Raw genomic sequence first — 24212 nt, 5'->3', positions numbered from 1 at the left:
TTGTGATAAGATGAAAAAGAGAATTGATGGAAACATTTTCAACATTTTGCTGACTGATCATACGACGGATTCGGCCGTTGCCACCCGGAATCAAACGTCACATTTACATTCCATAATCAAAAATATCAAATTATCATATCTAAGCTGCATTCTCGTCGAGCTCTGGGATTTCTCCGCACCATTCTGGATCTTCTCCATGTTCTTTAGTGAATCGGTCATGCAGTACGAGCTGGTGTTGCCAATAGCTTTGAAGCTCGTGCGTTTTGATCGCGACCCGGTGATTTGGACTATCTCTAGATACACGTTGAACGGCGATGCCCGCAAGAGTAAATCGGGAAGTACTGTTCAGTCGTAACATCGACCAAGGGGTAGTAGTTGTTCCTTCTTCGACATAACCAAGAATATCGAACTGAGTCGAGTTGTGAGCTGGTATCATAACGTCGGAACTTACTCTCGACCTGCCGACATGGGCATTTCTGCTGAACAACAGACTAGCCAAATCTTTAGGATATCCATGGAAATTCATGATGACAGGTTTGTCCGCAGTGAAGAGACTGTCAAACGCGTCGGGAGAGAGAGCGTGCGGGTGAACTCCCATAGCACCAAGGATTAACAGATCGTTGACGTTGACTACCCGGACTTTGACGCCAACATTTCTTAAAATGGCAGCGGCAGCGATGACCTCGAAAGTGACCTCGACACCACAACCGACGAGTACTACGTCAGGGTCACGTCCACCGTCTGACGAGTAGTTGGTCCATACTGAAGCGCCGGCGATGCAATGTCTTTCGGCCTGATATGGGCGTTAGCTAATTACGTTACGTTAAAGCTCACCTCTTCACTGGTTAACCAGCCTTTGGTAGGATTTTTGGAACCGATGACAAGGTTTATATCTGGGCTTCATTAGCTCCAATCAGACGGCACAATGCTTACTGTTCTTTGATCTTAAGCAATGGTCGATGGTGCTTACGCTACAATTGGCATCGGCTGGCAAGTAGATTCTTGCAAGGTGTCGAGGAAGTGCGATGAATGAGCCGATAAGCTAGAGCGTCACACTCTCAGCTCCAATTACCAAATGTCAGGAAAGAGCTCACGCCAGGGTTCTGATGGGAGTACCCGTTGTGCTCTTGGCGCCAGAGAGTGCTGGAAAAAAAAAAGGTTAGCTCTATTGTGGAGTGACTCCTCGACATACCTCGTTTCGATGTAAGTCATACCAGCAGTATCTCCTCGCCACTTGGTTTCGAGTGCCATTTTCACAAATTTGGCGTATTGCTAGAAACCCATTAGAACCAATCATGTGTTTCAGAGATGACTCACCTCAATCATGGTCTGAACAATACCCAGGAAACTGGATACCTGGATCAGCAGGACTTTGCTGAGCTTTCACCTACCTCTCGTAAGAAGGGAATAAAGCGTGTCTACCGGTGAGGGTGTAGCCCTGCATCCAGCCTTGAAGGGTGTGCTCAGAGAGCATCTCAATGACCCTTCCACCATTATTGGCGGTCTAGGGAGGATTAGTAAATGGGATATAGAACATGACAGATCTCCGCTTACCTCGGGATCCCATTGGAAGTTTCGGTGACTAACTTGCAGAGCATCGTCTAGTTTGTTACTGGTGATTTCATCAGGTGAGAAAATTCGGAAGCTTGTTGGATTCCGTTTGATGATCTCCGCTACATATGCACCGACACTGCCAAGGGTGTTAGCTGAGTGTACTAAAAGGGCGATGGTACGCACGCTTTCATGTTGGATACTGGCTCGCCAAGCTCGTGAGTGTAGTCTTTCCAATCCGGAACTTCCAACGGTGTGAACCCCCGGTAAGTAGCCTAGGCCGCTGTGAGTGAGCCCAATCTGAAACCCATTATAGAAGAATACCCACGTCAACCATTCCCATACGTCTTTGCTGATCTTTTGGAACGATCCGGAGGGCAACATCATCAATGATTCCCGATGCTTTGTTGACAGAGTTGTGAGCTTTCGATGCACCAGAGGTGACATCTGTGTGGAACAGGTCCTGAGGTCCGTACGATTTGAGCCAGTCTTGCAGTAGTCCAAATTCCTTATCGTCTGTAGCCGCCTTGGGCAAGGGTACTAGGGATCAGAGGTAAGCAAATCATGTATAAAACATAGATAAAGCCTCACCTTGATGTGATCGCCAACTCCCTTCGATAGGATTTCCCTCGGATTTTCGAGGTCCGGTCCATCCTTTAGGTGTTCTCATGAAGATCAAGGGCCATCGGGGCTTGGTGATGGGCTTTCCTGATCTCGCTGCTGTCTGGATCTTCCTGATTTCTTGGTAAGCCCATTCCATTGAAACAGCCATGTCGTAGTTGATGGAAACGTCGTGCTCCCGGTCGGAAGAAGCTCCCTGGTACTCGACTATTCGTACTTGATATCCATATCCAGTGAACAAGCAAGCGACCTGTAGGTCAGTCAGATATCCGGTATGCAGATGCTTACCTCGAGGTCGTCCATGGTGCCAGCGATGGTTCTTTCTCCGATCTAGAGAGTCAGCTTGAATATCGGACAAGGGCTCACCTTGAATCCATTAGCATTGAGGATGGGAATGACAGCACCGCTCTCTGCGGGATCAAGGTACTTGTGTGCGTGCCAAGCTGTTGCAGTAGGTCCAGTCTCACTTTCTCCATCTCCGATGACAGCGACAGTTATGTGATCGGGTTTATCCATCACACTTCCGTATGCGACAGCTAAACAATACCCGAGCTCACCACCTTCGTGAATGGCACCAGGAGTCTCAGCGTTGACATGACTTGGAAAGCCTCCAGGAAGTGAGAAAGCTCTTATGAAACTTTCAAGGCCTTCTCTGGACATGGGGTATTCTGGATAGAATCGAGTAATGGCGCCTTCCATGAATAACGTGGAGAGAAGAGCGGGAGCACCATGGCCTGGACCAGTCAAGAACATGAAATAAGGTGCGTTCTCGTCGGTTTCATGTTGTGTTATGAGATTGTTAGTGTGAGCGTAAGCGAAGTTGAGCCCAGGGCAGGTTCCCTAAGGAACGATCAGCCTCGCACGCCGTTGACAGCTGAGCAGATGTACTTACCCAATGACCTAGGAGACGTTTCTTCACATCCTCTGTTTTAAGATCTCTAGTCAGAAGTCCATTGTCTCGGAGGAAGATCTGTCACCTCAATTAGCGAGTGCCTTTTTCTGTTCTTCTCATAGATATTTCGTACCTGCGCAGCGGACCTGGTTCGATGGGTTAGCGCTGGATATTTGCACAAGGACGAAGCTGCTTACAAGTAGTTTGCAGCTCTTTGATAGGCGAGGATACCTTCAAGATCAAAATCTTTGTCGTTCTTGAGATTTTTGATCTTGTCATCGAGGTTGACGAGAAGCTGTCTGACTATGTCATCGGGTAAGGACGATGCTTTTGGAGCGGTCACAGAGTCGAACTTTCCGGTTGACGAGGATGCTAGACCTGTTGTCGCCATGTTTGCTGCAGTGGAACGTGGTTTGGGTACAGATGAGGAGTGACGATTAGATGTAAGCGGTGGGAAGTGCGATGGTAATGACTGACACTTTATGATGCTTTCTTTGGGCATACATGTCTTTTGTTCCTTCAACTTTTCGTAACACCGACGTCATTACGGGCATGTGAAGTCAGATGCTAAATGGTTACATCACCATTTCTTCGGCTATTAGGATTGTGATTAAGTGAGATTTATAATGGCTGATTAGTTTTTACTTTGTAATCGAGTTTAAGGGTAACAAGGCAAAAACGTGTCCGAGATTTGAGTAAAATGCTTATTGTTCTTTCCCCTCCACTTTGCAATGTTGAGTATTGTTCTCCTTGGATATCAAGACGTCCATGAACCATCTCCAGCAACAACTTTCGTCTCATACCGCACAGAATTATCATGGTGAGTAGTGCATTGCTACTCAAACATAAGCTCATTTCGCTTCATTTCTAGGCAGCTGCTACTTCTTCTTACATACCACTCGCTCAGCGAAACTTATGGACCGATATCCAGCCTATACCGCAGGATGATGGTCCCAATCCGGTTGTACCTATCATGTACTCGGAAGAGTGTAAGTAGTTTGATACATGATGTACATGAGTCTGATCCCTTTGGCAGATCGTGATGCTATGGACTACTTCCGAGCTGTGGCCGCAGCGGAAGAACGATCCGAGCGAGCATTAGAATTGACTGAGACAGTCATTCGGTTAAACCCGGCCCATTACACTGTCTGGTAAGTCATCATTGGTCTGGAGACACCGTAACTGACCTGAAATGACTAGGCAATATCGCATGGCGACTCTATTAGAGCTGAAGAAAGATTTGAAGGAAGAATTGCAATTGATGAATGAGTTTGCTGTACAGAATCTCAAGAGCTACCAAGTTTGGTGAGTGCTGCCGTCCTTCCCTTCGTCTCATACTGACACTTATCCTAGGCATCATCGCCTTCTTCTCCTGACCCATATCTCACCCAAAGACCCATCATCCGAAGTGGAATACATCCATCAATCACTTCTTCCCGACCCCAAGAACTATCACACATGGGCATACCTTCATTGGCTTTACTCTCACTTTTACACTCTTGGACGGATCAGTGAGAAACACTGGCAAGACGAGACACAGTGGTGCGAGGAGATGTTGGGGATGGATGGGAGGAATAACAGCGCTTGGGGATGGAGATGGTATCTGAGAGTAGCAAGACCTGAAGCGCAAAATGGAAAGGACGCGTTGAAACACGAGCTAAGGTGGGTGAGACGTTTGATTAATTGAAGAGTGCTAAACATACTACATAGCTATGCACTCAAAGCGATTCATCTTATCCCTCACAACGTATCGGCTTGGAACTATCTTCGAGGGTGAGCTGGTCTTCAGCGTACGATCGTATCTGACATCCGTCTGTCTACAGACTGCTCCGACATTTCAAGCTACCGCTTAGCCCTTTACTTCCTGCAATACTGCCTTATACGATTCGACCATCAGCTACCGTACCAGAACCCTCCGGAGACTTTGATTTCCCATTACCTTCCTCACCATTACCTGATGATACACCTCTACCCGTCCCCTTTGCCCTGGAATACTTTGGTGACGCGCTTCTGGAACAGAATCAAAACATGGAAGCGGGCGAAGTTTTCGGACAGCTAAGTACGCAGTATGATAAGATGAGAGCTGGGTATTGGGAGTTTAGGCGACGAGACTGTGTGGAGGAATAATTTATTCCATTTTAGATACTTTTTGTAATTTGCCGACGTGTTTTGACCTCCACTCGGGTGTGCGCGGTCATCTTCTGTAAAAGCATCTATCTTCATTGGTCACATCTCTGCATTAGTATTGGCAAAATGTCAAACGAAAGACGAGACCCATACTTGAATCATCCCTACATCTTGTTCTACTACTGGAAAGTCACATCTTCAAACCCATTCCACCTCGCATGCATGTCGCAATGGTTCGCGAAGACTTTCGTTGATCCGAATCATCCCAATGTGACCTTCAAAACTGCTGAACATTATATGATGTATCACAAAGCGCTCATCTTCGATCCAGAAGTAGCGGATGATATAGTCAACGCACCTACTCCCGAAGAAGCAAAGGAAAGAGGTAGAAAGATCAGGAACTTTGACAGGAAGAAATGGGATGAGACAAGTGATGATGTCGTTGAACGAGGAAATTATCTTAAATTTGGACAGAACGAAGAGTTGTTGAGAGTGATCCTCGGGACTAGACGTAAGACCTTGATCGAAGCTAGTCCGACCGATAGGATATGGGGCATTGGATTTGGTGTTGATGATGCCAAAGGCAAAGAGCAGGAATGGGGATCGAATCGGTGAGTAATCAGCACGATATGAAAAGCTGATGGGTTTGGTAGGATGGGATTGGCTTTGACACGTGCAAGAGATAGGCTTGTCAAAGAACACGGACAGGATTTCACGGCACAAGTGGACTAAAGGAAGTAATGTGCGGTTCTTTCGTTGATCATTTTCCAGCAGTCTCATTTTGTAGCATCTTCCAAGTGTATGATCACGTATTTTCACTTGTCAGCGTTATGAAAATTTTCACACCCATTCGAACCCGTCGGTAGATATCGACTGACTCTCCCCAGCGCCCCTTTTAAATCTTCTAAACTCCTTTTTCACCTCTTTTGCAAAATCATCATCGCTTAGGAATTTCGCTGCGATCACCGCGAGACCTTTGGCCACTTTCATAGCCAGTCGATGCGCTTCGATCTTGCCTGCTGATTCGGCGAAACCAGCTGTGTGGTTACCTGAGCCAGTAGGCGAGGGGATAGCTAGAGGTGGTCGTAAGCCTAGATCAGGAAAAGCGAGAAGATGACTTACCGAAATTAGGGGCGAATGCTGGACATTTGTAGGTCACATTACCTGTGGCGGGATTTATCAGTAGTTATTCTCGAACGACGACCAGCAAGGGTTCTAGGACTTGCCATAATCAGTAGAAGCTGTTGTCATGCCGGTCATTTCCAGTTTATCCCCAAATGTTTCTTCCATGAATGCCTGGTATGACAGTGACAAGGATTTATTGTTCTGCACGTCGGCGTATACCTCTGCAAAAGTGTCAGTGGGGGTAATTGATTTATGAGGGATGACTCACCAACGTCTGGCGCAGAGATTTCGATGGAACAGCCGGTGGATCTACGACAGCATGCTATCACCTTGAGAGGCTAGAAAGGGAGGGGTGTTGTGATTTCTACAAGACTCACGCCGCGGCAGCCTTGAAGCATTCGATAGTCTTTCGCCTGAGCTCCAAGCAAGCCTTTACATCCAGTGCTCGAGTACTGTATGAGACCTTGGCGTCTAATCATACGCACGAGTCAAATCCGATAGACGGTTTCAATTAAATTCACGTACAACTGGGGATGATGTTTTGAGCCCACTTCTCCGAACCTAGTATAATACCGTGGACTCGCATTGTGGGTTCCAGTTGCTGTCGGAGCATCGAGACAGCCGCGTCTGTGTGCGGCTAGTTGGCATATATCGGGTAGGCAGAACGAGCACTCACAACCTTGTACAGCAGCATCCAAAGCGTTGATACCCATCCAAGGTGCCGCCTGGTCGTGTTAGCGTAATCGGCGATCTGAAAAGATTAATGCTTACTCCGGCATGAGCACCTCTTCCATGAAATTCTATCTCGAAACCAGAACGAGCGAGACTATCATATCGAATCAGCTTGTGAATGTCATCGTATGCATTAACTCACGTTGCTGGACCATTGATGGGACAGCTTCCTGTGAACGGGCTTGGACCGTACCCACCGCCAGGATGAGCCATACCGCATGCATCCAGATCGTCGTATAGCCCTTCATTTAGTAAAATGACTTTGCCTCCACCACCTTCTTCCGCAGGTGTTCCAATGAGCTTGACGGTACCTGAAATGTTACACGCTTTCATGGCTGCTTTGAGACCGGCAGCAGCGGCAACGCCGACGATTGCGATCAAGTTGTGTCCACATGCTGTTGCTGTAAGCGTTGTGTGGACGATGCAGAGACTCACCATGTCCTACATCCGGTAAAGCGTCGAACTCGGAGTTGAGACCAAATACTCTCCCGCCCTTTCCATGAGTATATGTAGCGACAAAAGCGGTCGGTAAGCTGCTTGGATTGCTCACTGCAAAACCTAGTTTCTTGAGTGCGGTGACCAGGTTTTTGTGTGCCTCACTGAGTCGAACTCAGCACATTACCGCCGTATGCTAACTCACAATTCCTTGAATCCAAGCTCGGGGTTGTCTTTGAATGAAATGATATCAGAATTCTCAAAGGTCAGGGGATTGCTTACCGTGAATAGCCAGATTCAACATTCTCATATCCTTGTCTATCCCATCAATAGCTTCGAATACTGCATCTTGGATCTCATCCGATACGGTGTGGGGGGCACAAGGAACGAGAACTCGAAGAGTCTCGATGGTTTGATTGACCAGGGCTTGTATGTCAACCGGAAGCTCAGTGGGTTCTCGACTCATTGTGACTGGCTTCGCAAGGGTATGACTGTGAGGGAACAGTTCATGGTTTGACGATAAAATCATAGCGACGACATGATGAGATAAGTTATCCGGGTGTGGTGCGGATTTGACCGATATCAATTTGGATGATGGCGCAGATAGCCGATAATCGCAAAGTAATGTTCTCAGGTATACAACAGCTTTGTCAATGATCACTCGTGGTAGCTTTTGTCATCTCAGCTGAGCCCTTCTCCCCTGCTTGGCCAGATCTCGGCCTCTATCTGCAGGTTCTACTCTCTAGTCACCGTCAAAACGTCAGAGTGTCTTCTTCCCTTTGGGAAATAATCAACAATAAAACAATTGGGCTCTAACGCTCGTCGCTAGCAGGCCACGGAGAGCTCAGCGGAGATGGCGAACACTCCGGAGCTGATCTGAAGGTCGCGTATATCTTTTGATTGTTATCGGAACAAGAGAGACCGGCGGGTTTACCATTGACGATTACCCTGAATCCGGTGCGTGAGATCCGTTAAAGCGTTAAGCCTTCTTGTTTCGATAACACACTAAATATAAATTATGAATCATAACGTCATCTGTAACAGTCTAAACAAGGGATAACGCTTTCGCAGTCAACAACCCGGATGAAACATATGATACACGTACCCTGTCAGTTCCTTGTTTCGATGATAAATATAGCGGCAAGCAGACGTTGGTTTGATTTCCAAATTGACCACACCAGCCTGCTTGCGGGTAAACCGTCATGGTCTCCAATCGGCTCCCTGACTGCTCTCACGAGTCTAGCCAGGTCATCACATAAAGCTTGTTTTCACTTGCACTATATCGCATCTTTTGTTATAGTCGCACGTTTGTACTAAAAGGAGGATTCACGGGAATTCCAATTGTCAACACAGCTTGGCAAATACATAAACAGCTATAGTATAAGAGGCTCGTTACGATCACATCAAGCATAACCCCGCATTGACAAGCGAATTCACTTTCTTTTGACCAACTTGTTTGACAATTTAGGAGTAACGCTTCAAATCCCACTTTCCTTTGTCCCTTGAAACACTCCCGGCGGTAACTCCGTCATAGCACGCTCTCAGACTAGCTGCGATATCCAGGTTGGGGAAAATATAAATAACTCTTCACTTGAACATTGATCATTACTTGAACACTTCATCCTCCATCTTCACCCCACAGTTCTCTCTCACACAACACCATTGTAAGATATGTTACTTCTCTCGGCACTCGTGTCATCCCTCCTAGTCGGAGCTCAAGCTGCTCCTACGAATTTGACTCGCTCGCTATTATCCGGTAGAAGCGTCAACGAAGGGTGGGACTATGGTTCTGAGAAAGTGCGAGGGGTGAATATAGGTGGTGTAAGTGATATCACGTTTCGTAGATTGTAGCTGATGTGATCTCAGTGGCTTGTCTTGGAACCATTCATTACACCTTCCATCTTCGAAGAAACCGGTAATAATGGTATCGTAGATGAATACACGTTCTGTCAGTATCAAGATAAAGGTACCGCGCAAGCTGCATTACAACAGCATTGGAATAGTTGGTTCACGGAGGATGACTTTGCTCAAATTGCTGGTGAGTCGATCATGGATACCGAGTGGTAGCTCAAAACATCATCTAGGTGCTGGTTTAAATCACATTCGTATACCAATCGGGTACTGGGCATATGATATATCCGGTGGCGAGCCTTACATCCAAGGTGCAGCGGATTATCTAGACAAAGCTATTGGGTGGGCAGGCAAGCACGGTCTCAAAGTGATGATTGACCTTCACGGTGCTCCTGGTTCACAGAATGGTTACGACAACAGTGGTCATCGAGGTGACGCCAATTGGTATGCGTTTTTGACTCGTTCGTGGACTGGTGCTAATGTCAAGGTCAGGGCTACCGAGAACAACAATGTTGTCAGGACGAAGAACGTGATCGCGACGCTGGCAAAGAAATACTCTGATTCATCTTACTTTGGAGTAGTGACCATGCTTGCTCTTTTGAATGGTAGGTTTTCCGAAAAAGGTAGATACACATGTTGACTTGTTGTAGAACCCGCCACATACATGAACGATCAACTCCTTCAAACCACTCGACAATACTGGAAGGACGCATATGGTGCAGCTCGATACCCAAATGGAAACTCTGACAAATCCGGTCTCGTTTTGGTAATTCACGATGGTTTCCAGCCTTTGAGCTCTTATCAAGGATTCATGAATGAGCCCGACTACGAGAGCGTCTTCCTTGATACTCACAATTATCAGGTGTTTAATGATGAGTATGTCGGATGGAACTGGGATCAACACGTGCAAGTGAGTGCGCGTTTGGCGGGATGAAACATGACACTGATAGATGGTGAAGGGAATTTGCGACAAAGCCAGCACGTACTCTCAATCCCCTCTCTCACTGGTCGTCGGTGAATGGTCCTTGGCGACTACTGATTGTGCCAAATACCTCAATGGTCGGGGAATTGGTGCTCGTTACGATGGCTCTTATTCTGGTTCATCATATCACGGTACGTGTGACGATAAGTCGAACGATGTTTCCAAGTTCTCCAGGTAAGTCGGAAATTTGAGAGACACGAGTACAGCTAAAATCGTGCGCTAGCGAGTACAAGGAGTTTATGAGAAAGTATTACGATGTCCAAGTTCAAGTCTACGAGAATAACGGTCAAGGTTGGATTCACTGGACCTGGAAGACTGAATCAGCCGCTGATTGGGCTTATCAAACTGGCCTCAATAACGGGTTCATTCCTCAAAACCCTGCTGATCACAAGTACTCTGTCAACTCTCTGTGTGGTTAGTATTAGGATAAAGGATGGTCAGATTATAGATGGACCGGATTTGGCGCGATAGGCCAGCTGATAACTTAATACCAAATGATGTATGTGTCTATGCATTGACTACCAGGTAGCACTGATCACTGCTCCCGGAGCGGTACATATTGAAGACATCGGGTTAGAATAGATGATACCTTCTTCACTGAACCCCATGAATCCATCGACTACGCGGGGTGATCCGGATTTGACATTACCTGTGTCGTCGGATCGAAGAAGAGAAGAAAAGGTAAAGGTGTTGGGTGCTGGTTGAGGAATCGGAGATTGCCCATGACGATGCAAGAACTATCGTTTTCCTCAGCAGGAAGGTGTTGTTATTCATCAATCAAACTTACCTGAATTGTCTGCCCGACTAGCAGAGGATCTTCCATGTCAACGGACAGTGCACCTCGACTAGGATCTCCGCTGAGGATTTTAACCACCCGTCTGGTGTCTCCCTCGTTTAACATTCCAAGGTAAAAGTCTTCCTCTTTTGTTATTCCCGTTCCGCCTCTACGCTGAATCGCTCCAATCAACATTTGAGTTGGATTCGTATTGCTCCCTTCTATCGATAATAGCATGTTTCCCTGAGCACTGTTTGATAATCAGCAAAGATCGAGGATAACATGTGTTAGACTGACCCCGATATTTTAACTGGTTCAGTCATGGGTAGCAATCCAAAATCGAGTGTAGTGGAAGGTCGATGCCTAACCGCTAACCCCAGAGTACCGGATGAGTATATGCTTCCGTTATGTAGTAACGTATACGGTCGATTCGTCACGAATGGCGTGGCAGCTGTCAGGATACCTAGTTTAGAGGCAGAGGGGTACATTTCGTCGAGGGCTCGCAATACAGGTCCGGGTCTCCCATCTGTCAATAGAAGGAAATGTTGAGCGTCTACACCTTCTAGCTCTGGTATCCGCTCAACTGATAATTCCCCTTTCCACATGCCCGCCCAGCCCTCTCCAGCTAACGTAGCCTCTGCTTCCCCCTGTCCTGTCCCTTTCATATCCTCTTCCCTTTGTATTCGTTGGGTTTCAGGCCGTTGAAATCGCCCTACTTCAGCTGGCGGTCGCCCGGAGGATTTGCTTCTAAAAATATGCACGTCATCTTTGGAAAAAGTCGCTACAGACAGCGTTGCTTCAGTTCCTGGCGCAGTCACTGAGAATGAACCAATATTATTGGGGGTGTGTTGCTGCAGTATTGGAAGCAGCTCTGGTAATTCTTGTAGAGATGTAGATAGTAAGAAGACCGAAGTGGATTCCGAAGACGGGGGTGATCGTAGTCGTGATCTGACATATTCAGGCGTGGGAGAGAAGAACGTTTGAGCTCGAGTGCGCAGACCTCTGTGGGCGGCCTTGAGTGTCGACATGATGACGGTACGTGTGTAGATGACTGAGTTTGAATGTCTGATATTTTCAGCAGAAGATCGAGTTATTCTCAGAGCTGGGTGGAGGTGGAGATGTCATTTGACCCGCGCTGACCACGTGATCTCAGAGGTTCCAGCGCTGCGCTTAAACGCGTCAATGTTCAGCACAAAGCAGTTAATCCTTTATCCTCGTCTCCTTTCACAACGAGAAATAGTATTTTATAACGGACAACAGGAGACTCAAGCTGTCTTTATCTACGGATCAAGGAAACCCTCTAAACCGTTCAGTATCAAGTAGGACTGATTCCTCCCCGTTCAAGCCGATATTAGCAAAGGATCTCATGCTTCCAAAACCATCATCATGATTTCTCAACTCTGGCTATCAAGATCTCGCCATCGACCGGCCAGGATCTCCTACAGACTAGCTCTCATCGCCAGTCTCGCACTATGTCTGCTCTTCTCACCCATCGTCACAGCTGGAGATCCAGAGGTCACCGTGACTCGAGTGGAGAACCTGCCCAATCGGCTGTTCTACTTTGATGACACTCCGGTAAGCCTAGTCATACCACATCGCATTCGCTTACGATCTTCTAGGTGGTACTATTCCATGACCCTGTCAGACTGACCGTTATGCGCTCTCCTGATGAGGGTAAGACCTGGTCACCGATTAGTGGCCCTCAAGACGGCGAAGCTGTTCGATTGATTGACCATCCTCATAACAACAAAATGGCTTTCATCATTGGAAGAGACACCACTCATTGGGTGACATATAATCAAGGAGATAGCTGGCAATCGTTTGAGACTCCTCATGAAGCAAGTCTCGGTGGATCGATGCTTTCTTTTCATGCCGAGAATGATGGTTGGATACTATTCCAAAGCCGGGTGTGCGAGGATACAGGTTCAGGAAAGTGGGGAGGAGGAAGATCGTGCTGGGACGAGACTTATTACACTAAAGATGCTTTCCGAACCGAACCTCAACTTCTTCTCGCCCAGACTTCTCAATGTCTATTCGCTCGCTCATCCGACGCTTTCGTCGGCGCACTAGAGACCCTTATATTCTGTGTCGCCTTTGACCAAAGTAATAAACCTGGAGGAGGACATAGCTTCAAGGAAAGCAGACTGTATTCGTCAGAGGACTGGTATCAAACCAAGAATTTTGTGGACTTGGGTATTGGGAAACGAGCGAGAGGTGTGGTGGGACTCGGAGTGGTGTCAAAGTTCATGGTGGCGGCACTCAAGGTGTCGGACGGTGAAGGAGCCAGAAGAGCGGGCGATGGTGATCCCATGTGAGTCAACTTTACCGCGAATACATTGCTGAGTGCAAGGCACCTTTATGTGTCGACCGATGGTAAAGCTTGGCGACAGACAAAATTCCCTCACTCCGCTTTGCCCGATTTGAAAGAGAACGCATATACCGTGGTGGAATCTACCACTCACTCCATTGCCGTTGATATCCTGACTTCTCCATCAGCCAACATCGGAACTCTCTTTGTCTCATCTAGCGAGGGAACGTATTTTGTGGAGGCTTTGGCGGATACCAACCGGAATGATTATGGAATCGTAGATTTTGAACAACTGGTCGGGCTGGAAGGAGTTGGGATCGCCAATGTCGTTGCAAATCGAGAGGAAGTCGTGGGTTGGGGAGAGGAGAAGCGGATCAAGAGCAAGATCACGTATGATGACGGATCAAGTTGGAGGTTCCTCAAGGCTCCTGTCACCGCGATGAACGGAGATGACTGGGGGTGTGATCGAAACGATATCGTGAGTGACACTATGGAAGGATGAAGCTGATGTATATCAGGAATCCTGCTCGCTTCATGTTCATTCCGTCACCGTCCCTCACAACATCGGTCGAGTCTTCTCATCCACGGCACCAGGCTACGTCATGGCAGTCGGGTCAGTTGGAAGCAGTTTGCTCTCATACGAAGAGTGTGATACCTTTTTGTCAACCGATGCCGGCTTGACCTGGCGAATGGTGCAGGACGGGGCTCACAAGTACGAGTTTGGAGATCAAGGAAGTATTCTCGTTATTGTGAACGATGAGGAAGCAACGGACCACGTCAAGTATTCTTATGATGGTGGCGGTACTTGGACACAATTGGATCTAGGTGTTTCGATTCGTGGTTTAGTTCTCACCACCATTCCCGATTCAACTTCGCAAAAGTTCCTCCTTATCGGTACGCTTCCTCGACGAGACTCTGGCAAAGGAGGTCGCCATGCCCTCATCTTCCTTGATTTTGCGCCCGTTCAAAATCGACAATGCACCAGTTCAGATCTTGAACGATGGTACGCCCGAAGTGCAGAAGGCAAGGAGTGTCTCATGGGTCACAAGCAATGGTATCAAAGACGAAAACTTGACGCTCAATGTTATGTCGGCAACAAATTCGAAGATCCCGTAGGACATGAAGAGAACTGCGCTTGCACCGATGAGGATTACGAGTGTGATTTCAATTATGTTCGACAGGACGGAGAATGTGTTCCCGTAGGTCCAGAACCGGTCCCTGCGGGAACATGCAACAAGCAGGATGATGAGTATCTAGGTTCATCCGGATATCGAAAGATCCCTGGAAATACTTGTGAGAACCGATCGGGTAAAGCAAAGGACAGTCCGATCATGAAGTCGTGTTCCTCTGCTAGACCAGAGAACGGCAAAGTATCCCACGTCACCCACGAATTCAACTCTGCTATCACGCAACATCAATACTTTCCTGGGTCTCAATCTATCCTCCTTCAGCTCAGCGATGGTACAGTGTGGCAATCAAGCAATGAAGGCTTCTCCTGGAAACAACTTTACGAGCAGGAAACATTCCTTGGAGTCACCATGCACACGTTTGCTAGTGAAAGGGGTTATCTTCTGACTGATTCAAAGAGGATCTACCATACTACCGATTATGGAAGATCTTGGAATGTCATTACCGCTCCCGAGGTACCAAACAATCTGGGCATTCCTATCCTTGATTTCCATCCTACAAAATCAGATTGGCTTATTTACACCGGCGCTACTGGATGTGCCGACACGCTGTCAACAAACTGTCGAGCTGTGGCATACTACTCGACTGATCATGGTCGTCGATGGAAGAAGATTGAAGAGTATGTACGGAATTGCGCTTGGGCGAGGGACGCGAGATTGAAGATTGATGAGAGGGAGATCATTTGTGAATCGTACAAGAACAAGAAAGGGTCGCAAAACGGTGGAGATTACAATCCTCTCGAATTGATCGCTGGTGCCAATTACTATTCCAAAAAGATCAAGCTGTTTGATGCGGTCGTTGGATTTGCCAGTTTCTCGGAATACCTATTGGTCGCAAAAGTATGTGGTGGTTTGACGATATCAGATGCTGACGTGTTTAGCTCAACGAATTGGCCGGTACTTTGTCGCTGCAAGTATCCCTCGATGGGTATCAATTTTCCGAGGGTCAGTTCCCTCCCTCGATGAAGATCGAGAACAGAGCGTATACCATTCTTGAGAGTAACACAGATTCCGTGTTCTTGCACGTTACAATGAACTCTGCGGTGAGTAAAGAATGGGGAAGCATTTTCAAGTGAGTGGAAAGTCTGCTTGATTATCGCTGACGCTGTAGATCCAATTCAAATGGAACTTATTACAATCTCGCCGTCGAGTATGTCAATCGAAATACCGCGGGATACGTAGATTTTGAGAAGATGCTTGGTCTTGATGGAATCGCTGTGATCAACGTGGTTGCAAACCCAAACGAAGCAGATATCTCGGGGAAGAAGAAGCTTCAAACGCGGATTACCCACAACGATGGTGGTACATGGAAGCCTATGAATCCTCCTCCGAAAGACTCTCTAGGTCAGGAATATGATTGTCGATCGACTGTGAGTCATTGCCATGGTGTTTACAAGCTGACCCGTCAGTCTTGCTCCTTGCAAATTCACGGTTATACCGAACGACGAGATCCCAAAGCAACCTACAGCAGTCCATCGGCTGTCGGTCTTATGCTTGCAGTCGGTAACGTCGGGGAAGAGCTCGCAGCGTATACCGACTCGGATGTGTTTTTAACCAGAGATGGTGGTTTTACCTGGGAAGAGGTGCACAAGGATGCGCATATATGGGAATTTGGTGATTCCGGTTCGATACTTGTCTTGGTCAATGACGAGGAAGCTACCGATCATATCTTGTTCACCACGGATGAAGGTCTTACCTGGAACGATTATACCTTTGGACAGACTCTTCGAATAAGAACGATCCAAACTGTCCCAGACGACACCAGTCGACGTTTCCTTTTAATCGGTAATGTGCCCGGACAATCAGATAAATCGGTTCTTGTTCATCTCGATTTCTCAGCTATAACCAATATCAAATGCCAACTTAGTATTGAAGACCCCAATCACGATGACTTTCAACTGTGGTCACCCAGCGAAGGCAGGGAGGAAAATTGCTTATTCGGTAGGCAGACATTGTATCACCGACGTATCAGAGACAGAAATTGTTATGTGGGGGAAAGGGTCAACCAGCCGAAAACGATTGTCAGAAACTGCACTTGCACACCCGCGGACTTTGAATGGTGAGTCGTCAATCTGATGGGACATGCTGACAGGTGTCTTAGCGAATTCAACTACAGACGCGATGCTAGCGGTAATTGTGTCCTGGTCGATGGCGCTTTACCTCTTTCCCTCGATACCGAGTATGAACAGTGTGACGGGTCTACCGACTACTGGTATGAAAGGACGGAATATCGCAAGATTCCTTACTCTTCTTGTGAAGGTGGTGAGAGGCCCGACAGAGGGAAAAGACACGATTGTCCCGGTTTGATATTACGCGGTGGGTTAGGTGGATTATTCTGGGGATCAGTGGCTATTATTCCTTTTGCGTTTGCTGGTCTAGCAGGTTGGTATTACTGGACCAAAGGAAGTCGACCTGGGTGAGTTTCAAAGTGCAAGGTAGAGTAGCTTACTTGTTAGTTCCATCCGTTTGGGAGATCATCGGGCATTCGGAGACGACTCGCCTGCTGCAGGTGTTTTATCAGTTGTCGCATCAGTGCCAGTCTTCCTCATTGCTATCACGCAAGAAGGTTGGGCATGGGTGACGAGAAAAGTCCCATTCCTCGATGATCTATTTGCGAGGAGAACACCGTATAGGAGTGTACCGATTGACGATGATGGTGAGTTGTCACTTTATATGCTGTATGCTGATAGCTTTGCAGCCGAAGTACTGGGCAATTACGAAGACGAGTAGATCAAGTATGAATACGTATTGTCTACTCCCTAGTTGCTTTCGCGTCCATCCAGTATTGATGTCTATTCAACAATTCTTTTACAATCATTTCTTCAATCTCGACTTCACCATCTCTGCCTTTTCCGCCAGCATGACCATCATTTTTCAGATCATCCAATCTCAGCCAAGTTTCCTTGTATTCCTCTTTTCTCGGAAATCCGACAACGCCCAAGTCGCTCCCTGCGACAATAGGAGGAGTTACAGACCCTTTTATTTGATCATCGCCCGTTCCTTTGGAAGACGGTGTGGCTCGTTCTACAAAGACCACTTCGTGTTTACGTCGATGAAGCTCATTTCCAATGACCAACTGATGTCCATATCGCGAGAGTGCCGCTCTGGATTTGGGAATCAGAAGAGCCGTATCCGTTTCAAGCTATAGGAAATGTTAGTAAATGGTGGCCAACGCGACATACTCACCTTGAAGCTGACTATATAACCTTCTGGTGTCCATTCTTGTACCAGAGGTCTCATAACTTTAGGCACTTGATCCATTTCCAAGCTCAACGTTCCCTTGTTTGATTGTATTTTGTGTTCGGCCACTTTTTCTTCGGGTAAAAAGAAATCCGATACTGCAGCTGCAAGATAATACATTCCCCTTCTACCTAGACTGGCCATTGAAGCTGTTACCGCTTTCAACAACCATAGATAGTCGTTCACCGTTTGAAATTCTACACTAAGTAATGTTCCCGAGGACTGTGATTCATGGTATGCTTTGAGTATTGGTAAGAGAGTTTGGGTGTGTTCGGGTGATACCACTATGGATGACGAAGAGGAGGACGACGATGGGACGATGGAAAGCAAATCGAGAAATGGGTTGAGGGAATGTGAGTAGTGTCTTGAGAATGGTCGAAGTGAATGCAGCCTGTGTAGGAATATCACAGCGTATCCTTGGGATAAGAAATACTCGGCGGAAGTCGCTCCTCTTGTACCTGCTGAAAAGTTGTCGAGGAATCGAACGCTACACGTATCAGTGAGACTCGCGTCGGATTGACATACGTGTTCGACTCCAGCGGTACTGTAGTTCCACCGCTCTGATGACTATCAGCAAGATTGAGAATGCTGGTGAACTCACTGTCACCAAAACCACCTTCTTCCCTTTTACAGCTTTCCACTGTTCAACAAAGGCATGCATTTTCTCGCTCTTCTCCTCCAGACCTGCTGGAGGTCTCTGAGTGTGAAAGTACCCCTCGGTGGAGAACGGCTCGGAGCTAGACACTGTTGCAGACATCTTGATTGGGGTAGGGACGTGACGACAAGTCGAGTTTATATAAAATCTTTTCAATGGAGATGGTAATTAGATGAACTCATAACTCAGGGTCGAATAAGAGGATATCCACGTGGGTGATTGCGGCTGCTGTCGATCTAATGACGGTGAATGCGTAAAGATATGGAAGACAAAAGTGCGCATATTGTCTTATTACTCATCGTCGACCATCGCTTCCTGCGACTTTTCATCCCGTTCGTCACCGTCAAGTCCTCTTTCCTCCTCATCACAGATTTACCCGCCATTCTGTGTTCCCGCGTATCCTCCAACACATCTTCACCATCTACTATATCTTTATAACCGAAATATCATCAAGATGGGTATGCTCCTGCTATTAGGGCAATGTGCCTGTATGTTTATAGCAAGTTTCGTAGTGGGTAGTATACCATTATGGATCAAATCTGCAACCACCGGTGAGTAAAGCATACAAATACATCATGGCACGGCTAACAAAGGAGTCAATAGGCCGTCGACTGAAGATGATGTCTGTCTTCGGTATGGGCCTATTGGTCGGTGCAGCTTTGACTATCATCATTCCTGAGTGAGTAATGTTCAAGTGAAAGCAATGGGCTAAACCCGCATATAGAGGCGTGTCGACATTGTTTGATGCTCTTCCTTCAGACAGACAGGGACATGATGAAAGCGCTATTCACGCTATTGGTATAAGCTTATTACTGGGTTTCGCTTTGATGCTTCTGTGAGTCTCATACCTTGCTTTCCGGACTAACGTTGCTCCAGGATCGAAGCTCTCACACCTCATCCATCACCTTCTGAACCTCCTTCACCTGTGTCTTCGCCATCGCATTCACCGTCCTCGTCGATGGATTCACCTCGTCGACCTACACCACAGCACCTCAACTCTCACACGCCGCTTAATGGTAAACCAAAGAAGATGCATGTCCACGATCACGATGAATCACAAGGCGTCTCCGGTAGCGTCCATGGGCTGAATGCGACGCTAGGTATGGTCATTCACGGTGCTGCAGACGGAATCGCTCTAGGCGCAAGTAGTTTATCAGGTAACGGAAGTTTGAGCTTGATTATTTTCTTGGCTGTCTTGGTTCACAAAGGTATGTGAGTATTGTTCGGTTGCAATGCTCATTTTGGTGTTCAGGTCCGACCGCTTTGGGACTTACAACCACTCTTTTGTCACTCAACCTGACGCACACAGCCATTAGAAGAAGATTAATCATCTTTTCATTTGCCGCGCCAGTAGGAGCCATTCTCACGTTCCTCGTAGTGAGCGCTTTTGGTTCAGCAGATATGGGTCATGGGCATGGAAGCGGTGTGGATTCGTTAAGTTGGTGGACAGGTATTGCGTTGCTCTTCTCCGTAAGTCCTTTTGAATTAGAATATGAGCTAAGAGAATAGGGAGGATCATTCTTATACGTAGCAACTGTCATTCAACCTTTATCATCTCATCAACATGATCATCACACTCATGTAGAGTCGGGTGATCCAAACGGTCAACAAGCTCAAGAAAACCTGCTGGGCAAGTATGAACGCACATTGTTGTTAGTTTTGGGAATGGGTCTACCCGCTATGCTTAGTTGGGCAGTAGGAGATGAGCATTGATGGGCTACACTTTGGAGGTTTGGAAGAACGATCATCTTCATACGAGTATAGAGTTATGCAGAGAGGTATTTACAGCAAGTGTGAAAAGTGGAATATCGTGCAGAGCAAGTGTTGAGACGTTCTAATTCCTTCGGCAACATCTTCCCAATTGTCTAGTGGTCCAGTAGTATAGGCACTTTTAGGATGGATCAGCATGCTAATCTATATGGCGCGGCACTCACTCCGAGAAACCTGACCATACTGAGACCAAAGGTGGCCCATAGTAAGTATTGAAAGTAGAACTGTTGTTTATCTTGCAATTCATCTTGATTGAATCTCAAAGCACTTTCAATACAAGTTCCGTTAATTGGCACGGTGACGTTACCAGAATAAGGATCGAAATCGGCTGGTAAACACTTTTCGACAAATTGTTTGGTGGTATCGAGACCGTTCAAGGTTTGGATCGAAATTGCTAAAGCTGCATTGGAGAGGAGCCAAAATCCAACCAGACGAGTTCGGAACGTACGGTTCTCGTCCTGTCGCAGAATTTTAGCAGGTAAAGAAGTACGGGCTACTCACATCCATACTAGGTTTCTCTTCCTTTTCGTCGTTCTTGAAAGGTGCAACGGCTCTTTGTACGACAGATCTGAACGATTCATCTAATTCCTGCTGATTTCTCTGTGGTTCTTCCACGATGGCGCCTCCTTTCTCTTTGCTTGAGGATACAGCAGGGAGAGCCTCTGCTTTGTCAGACCCTTTCGTACCCCAGCTGTGCGTGATATTTAGCGGTTGCAGCGCTCAGTAGCACACTCACGAGACGTCGTGCAGATTGCAGAACGCGTAAACATTGAGGACATTCGTAAATGACGGGGCCAGGAGCTACACTTGTCATTACCACCTCTTCACGCGAGGCCGAATGACTTACAAGATACTGCGGGAAGGAGCTGAACATGTGCCAAGGGTCTCGCTAATAGGGGTGAATCAGGTCCACTCCGACATCTGACTTGACTCACGTATAAGAACGAAGCAAAGAGGTATATACCGATTGTTGACATCACTGCGGCGACCAGAACACCGTTTGTAGCGTTGAAAAGGTTGCCCAACTTCTGACCGATGTTACCGGGATCGCTCAGAGCGCCCTGTTCGACATCAATACACCTGCTGATGATTCGGGAACGATGGCTCACTTTAAATGCGACAACGGACAAGATGACCGAACAAACGACAAGATACGCAGCAAGAACAGCGAAGACCCTAGGTATGAATTAGCATCTTGTCAGGGTCGTCTTGAACTTACCATAGCGTGAGTAGATATAACCCCTTTTCTCCCTTGGGCCGATTGCCCAGGGCCAGAACGAACTGAAGCATCAAGAAAGCCATGTAGATCCACATGAGGACGAGGTTTACCCAATATGTCTGGTGAAGGGGGGAAAGGTAAGCCCAATCGAGATTCGGCACTTACAACTTCCTCAGTGACGAAAAGATTGATCTTTGATCCACTGGGAACAAGGTTGATGATGATTGAGAAGGTAAGCCACAAGTTCGCGAGAGCAAACCAAGAGAATATAAGATTGAAGCTGTTTCAAACTTTAGTCAAGTTGTGCCAGGTTCACACTTACAAGTTGTACTAAAAGACGTCAGCAATTGGTGACAGGTGAGAAACTCACCAATCCTTGAATATGGAAGAAAAGCATCCTGATGGGGCCGTGACCGGACTTGTATAACCTGAAAAAGTGAATCAAAGCGTACTGTCGATTTTTCAGCATGGTTGCGTCGCAGAAGACTCACCACTGAAGCAGCAAAAGAACCGTTCAACCACCTTCTTCTCTGACTGATTAATTCAGCAGCTTGCTCAGGCACATCCGTCTCCGCTTTACTTGGTTTTACATATTGCAATACCCATTTATCTTTTGCTTTGGCGACCAGCTCGAAACAAAGGATACTAGTTGATGTCAGCGGGCAAAGGTCAAAGGTGATACGTACCGATCCTCTGCCAAGAACATGTTTTTGGTAAAAATATTCATCCCGTAGATGCCCTTCTTACCGAGACGCGCAGCCACTAGACCATGGTCAGTAGAGTACAAGGATCCGAACACTCACTGGTATGATCACCATGAAAGTACTGCTCTAGAGGTCTGCCTTGGATAGCTCGGAATCTGTATGCGGAGAATGCACCGGGCAGCACGCTCACGCTGTGTTTAATTGTCAGCTTGATCCAATTTTCGGGGACATGACTTACTACCCAAAACTGCTTTCGAGAGGTTTGTCTAGAATATTTGACATTTTGTACTCAAAGTTCTGCGCGGCAACTACATCCCGAGTCAGCACCTCGCCCTAGATCGTGAAACGTACCAAGGGGATTGAACAGCTTCTTTCCGCCTTTGATCATTGCGTGTATCTCTCCACATGCTCCTCCAAGGTTTGGGTTATTCTATTTTGCCATTAACACCTATTTATTTTAACGCTGACTCACGTAGAACGCCTCCCACACTATGAAATCTGTCAGCAAGATCTGGAAACTCGATACTCACAATGATAGATCGCTTTATGTCCAGGTTTAGTACCAGCATCAAGTAAGACACAGATCTCTGGATTGAGTTGTTTGCCTAGAGCATTGAACAACCATCGATGGGAGTTGATCTTTTTCGAATTTTCAGCTTTCAATACGAATATCATCTGGACAGGTACGAGATTGTTGGCATCTCCAGGATGTGGTTGGACAAGTTGAGGGGTCGCGTCAATGGACAATTGAGTGGTATACTGTGGTCTCTTCGTTAGCAAGAGCCAAGTGATTAGAAATGCATTAGAAATGCTCACCTCGAAAATATGAGCCGCTGTAGGTTTTCCATCCACCTCTTTTTTAAGAATACCATCCTGAAAGACTCCGATGGTTTGAAGCACATCCAGCACTTGCTTGTCCATAGGTCCTAAACCATCCGCCACAAGAGCGACGACAATCCTCTGCCATCCAGGTCGACCTTCTTCAGCTGTTCTTCGCCAAAATTTTGATCTACAGTTGGTTATTTAGCGCAACACATAGGCAGTATACGCACGCTTTGGTGTTGCAGATATCCCGGATATTTATCATCACATTATGCAACGTTCGAGCGTAGAGGATCTTGTCCTCGTTATCTGTTATGATGTATGAGCAGATCGGTCATAGTACATGTCACTTACAGCTCGTGATTGCGATCAACAGTTCCGTCTCCCTGTTGTATGAAGCTGTCTTGAGTTTCCAACCGTTCTCAGGAGTAAAGTCATCGGGATCGCAAGTAGCAGCCGTGTATCGCATATGAGAGAACTCGTTTGATTTGTTTCCTATTCGAGCGCAATGAGCTCGCAAAGTAAATGGCGTGATACGCACCAATAAGCCATTTATCCTCGACTGAGCTTGACACTGGACCTGGCACTGCATAGCTACAGACTATTCAGTTTCTACTTTCACCAACGTTCTTGAAACACTCACTCTGCAATGAAATTACCCTTGGTCAACCTTATCTTCTTCACGGTAATCCCTCTTCTAGGTAAAGTCTGACGTCTCATAAAATCGGCACCGACAGAATTGCTTGATGGCGGTCGATTGTAAGCATCATGTGGATGAAACAACGCTGTAGATGCGTTTGCGCTGGACCGAGGCATTCAGCTCCAGCATATAGGGTGTATGATGAACTCACTCGGAAGTCAAAGGCTTTAGCTCATCTTCATCTTCACCTGCGACCCAGGGCATATGCTGTCCATTGATCTCTACTCCACCAGCCGTCCTCCCACCATATCCCATATCACCGGCATCATCGTAACTCAACGCTTGATAAGGTACTGGTGGATAAGATTGATGGGAACGGGGATATGGGGAGGGTTGAGGTGAAGCTGCGAAGCGAGTCCTTGGATTCGTGTCTTCAAATGGGTCAATCGGGCTCATGTCGAATCAAATATCCGCTGAGAGACTATGAGAAACAAACTCGTAGATACTTTGCTTGCTTTTCTCAGACAGGAAGGTGGAATGCACTGGATGAAACACGAGAAGAAGGATCGTTTTTGT

The 24212-nt window shown here is 46.9% G+C and overlaps 12 protein-coding genes across 12 annotated transcripts; 6 read left to right on the top strand and 6 right to left on the bottom strand.

The window, feature by feature from the left end:
* Positions 1–139: 139 nt before the first annotated feature.
* IL334_005425 (uncharacterized protein) lies at positions 140–3455 on the bottom strand (the record flags this gene model as incomplete). Its single annotated transcript, XM_062937138.1, has 15 exons — positions 140–409; positions 452–793; positions 971–1042; positions 1095–1143; positions 1193–1272; positions 1318–1348; positions 1392–1504; positions 1555–1690; positions 1738–1826; positions 1880–2091; positions 2143–2422; positions 2539–3012; positions 3065–3142; positions 3198–3210; positions 3262–3455. The coding sequence occupies 15 exons, from the start codon at positions 3453–3455 to the stop codon at positions 140–142; spliced, it is 2433 nt and encodes an 810-aa protein (XP_062793189.1).
* Positions 3456–3881: 426 nt separating this feature from the next.
* On the top strand, positions 3882–5191 carry IL334_005424 (uncharacterized protein; the record flags this gene model as incomplete). The annotated part of the gene is made up of 7 exons (XM_062937137.1): positions 3882–3884; positions 3936–4053; positions 4101–4215; positions 4265–4369; positions 4418–4726; positions 4775–4837; positions 4888–5191. 7 exons carry the CDS (start codon positions 3882–3884, stop codon positions 5189–5191), a joined length of 1017 nt encoding a protein of 338 aa, XP_062793188.1.
* Positions 5192–5317: 126 nt separating this feature from the next.
* IL334_005423 (uncharacterized protein) lies at positions 5318–5923 on the top strand (the record flags this gene model as incomplete). The annotated part of the gene is made up of 2 exons (XM_062937136.1): positions 5318–5802; positions 5845–5923. 2 exons carry the CDS (start codon positions 5318–5320, stop codon positions 5921–5923), a joined length of 564 nt encoding a protein of 187 aa, XP_062793187.1.
* A 108-nt stretch (positions 5924–6031) lies between these two features.
* IL334_005422 (uncharacterized protein) lies at positions 6032–7486 on the bottom strand (the record flags this gene model as incomplete). The annotated part of the gene is made up of 9 exons (XM_062937135.1): positions 6032–6264; positions 6314–6355; positions 6418–6537; positions 6585–6625; positions 6694–6787; positions 6842–6943; positions 6993–7041; positions 7088–7142; positions 7191–7486. The coding sequence occupies 9 exons, from the start codon at positions 7484–7486 to the stop codon at positions 6032–6034; spliced, it is 1032 nt and encodes a 343-aa protein (XP_062793186.1).
* Positions 7487–7684: 198 nt separating this feature from the next.
* On the bottom strand, positions 7685–7949 carry IL334_005421 (uncharacterized protein; the record flags this gene model as incomplete). The annotated part of the gene is made up of 2 exons (XM_062937134.1): positions 7685–7716; positions 7766–7949. 2 exons carry the CDS (start codon positions 7947–7949, stop codon positions 7685–7687), a joined length of 216 nt encoding a protein of 71 aa, XP_062793185.1.
* A 1205-nt stretch (positions 7950–9154) lies between these two features.
* On the top strand, positions 9155–10735 carry IL334_005420 (uncharacterized protein; the record flags this gene model as incomplete). Its single annotated transcript, XM_062937133.1, has 7 exons — positions 9155–9304; positions 9350–9521; positions 9568–9778; positions 9827–9939; positions 9985–10244; positions 10294–10490; positions 10540–10735. 7 exons carry the CDS (start codon positions 9155–9157, stop codon positions 10733–10735), a joined length of 1299 nt encoding a protein of 432 aa, XP_062793184.1.
* Positions 10736–10834: 99 nt separating this feature from the next.
* On the bottom strand, positions 10835–12119 carry IL334_005419 (uncharacterized protein; the record flags this gene model as incomplete). Its single annotated transcript, XM_062937132.1, has 3 exons — positions 10835–11053; positions 11104–11341; positions 11389–12119. The coding sequence occupies 3 exons, from the start codon at positions 12117–12119 to the stop codon at positions 10835–10837; spliced, it is 1188 nt and encodes a 395-aa protein (XP_062793183.1).
* A 358-nt stretch (positions 12120–12477) lies between these two features.
* Positions 12478–17316, top strand: IL334_005418 (uncharacterized protein; the record flags this gene model as incomplete). The annotated part of the gene is made up of 8 exons (XM_062937131.1): positions 12478–12666; positions 12711–13402; positions 13619–13877; positions 14098–15461; positions 15698–16645; positions 16688–16972; positions 17043–17242; positions 17285–17316. 8 exons carry the CDS (start codon positions 12478–12480, stop codon positions 17314–17316), a joined length of 3969 nt encoding a protein of 1322 aa, XP_062793182.1.
* A 22-nt stretch (positions 17317–17338) lies between these two features.
* On the bottom strand, positions 17339–18583 carry IL334_005417 (uncharacterized protein; the record flags this gene model as incomplete). The annotated part of the gene is made up of 3 exons (XM_062937130.1): positions 17339–17728; positions 17773–18287; positions 18352–18583. 3 exons carry the CDS (start codon positions 18581–18583, stop codon positions 17339–17341), a joined length of 1137 nt encoding a protein of 378 aa, XP_062793181.1.
* A 352-nt stretch (positions 18584–18935) lies between these two features.
* On the top strand, positions 18936–19320 carry IL334_005416 (uncharacterized protein; the record flags this gene model as incomplete). Its single annotated transcript, XM_062937129.1, has 3 exons — positions 18936–19032; positions 19085–19160; positions 19206–19320. 3 exons carry the CDS (start codon positions 18936–18938, stop codon positions 19318–19320), a joined length of 288 nt encoding a protein of 95 aa, XP_062793180.1.
* Positions 19321–19439: 119 nt separating this feature from the next.
* Positions 19440–20194, top strand: IL334_005415 (uncharacterized protein; the record flags this gene model as incomplete). Its single annotated transcript, XM_062937128.1, has 3 exons — positions 19440–19689; positions 19734–19858; positions 19991–20194. The coding sequence occupies 3 exons, from the start codon at positions 19440–19442 to the stop codon at positions 20192–20194; spliced, it is 579 nt and encodes a 192-aa protein (XP_062793179.1).
* Positions 20195–20315: 121 nt separating this feature from the next.
* On the bottom strand, positions 20316–24092 carry IL334_005414 (uncharacterized protein; the record flags this gene model as incomplete). The annotated part of the gene is made up of 22 exons (XM_062937127.1): positions 20316–20369; positions 20416–20709; positions 20753–20942; positions 20988–21052; positions 21099–21140; positions 21187–21312; positions 21361–21427; positions 21471–21589; positions 21636–21750; positions 21793–21800; positions 21962–22209; positions 22274–22365; positions 22413–22482; positions 22526–22604; positions 22647–22663; positions 22705–22933; positions 22991–23183; positions 23227–23305; positions 23351–23491; positions 23538–23590; positions 23640–23798; positions 23848–24092. The coding sequence occupies 22 exons, from the start codon at positions 24090–24092 to the stop codon at positions 20316–20318; spliced, it is 2685 nt and encodes an 894-aa protein (XP_062793178.1).
* Positions 24093–24212: the final 120 nt, after the last annotated feature.

Source organism: Kwoniella shivajii, chromosome 7 (assembly GCF_035658355.1).
Source record: "Kwoniella shivajii chromosome 7, complete sequence".
Classification (NCBI taxonomy): domain Eukaryota; kingdom Fungi; phylum Basidiomycota; class Tremellomycetes; order Tremellales; family Cryptococcaceae; genus Kwoniella; species Kwoniella shivajii.
Note: the sequence above shows the minus strand (reverse complement) of the source record. Positions and strands in the feature narration are given on the sequence as shown.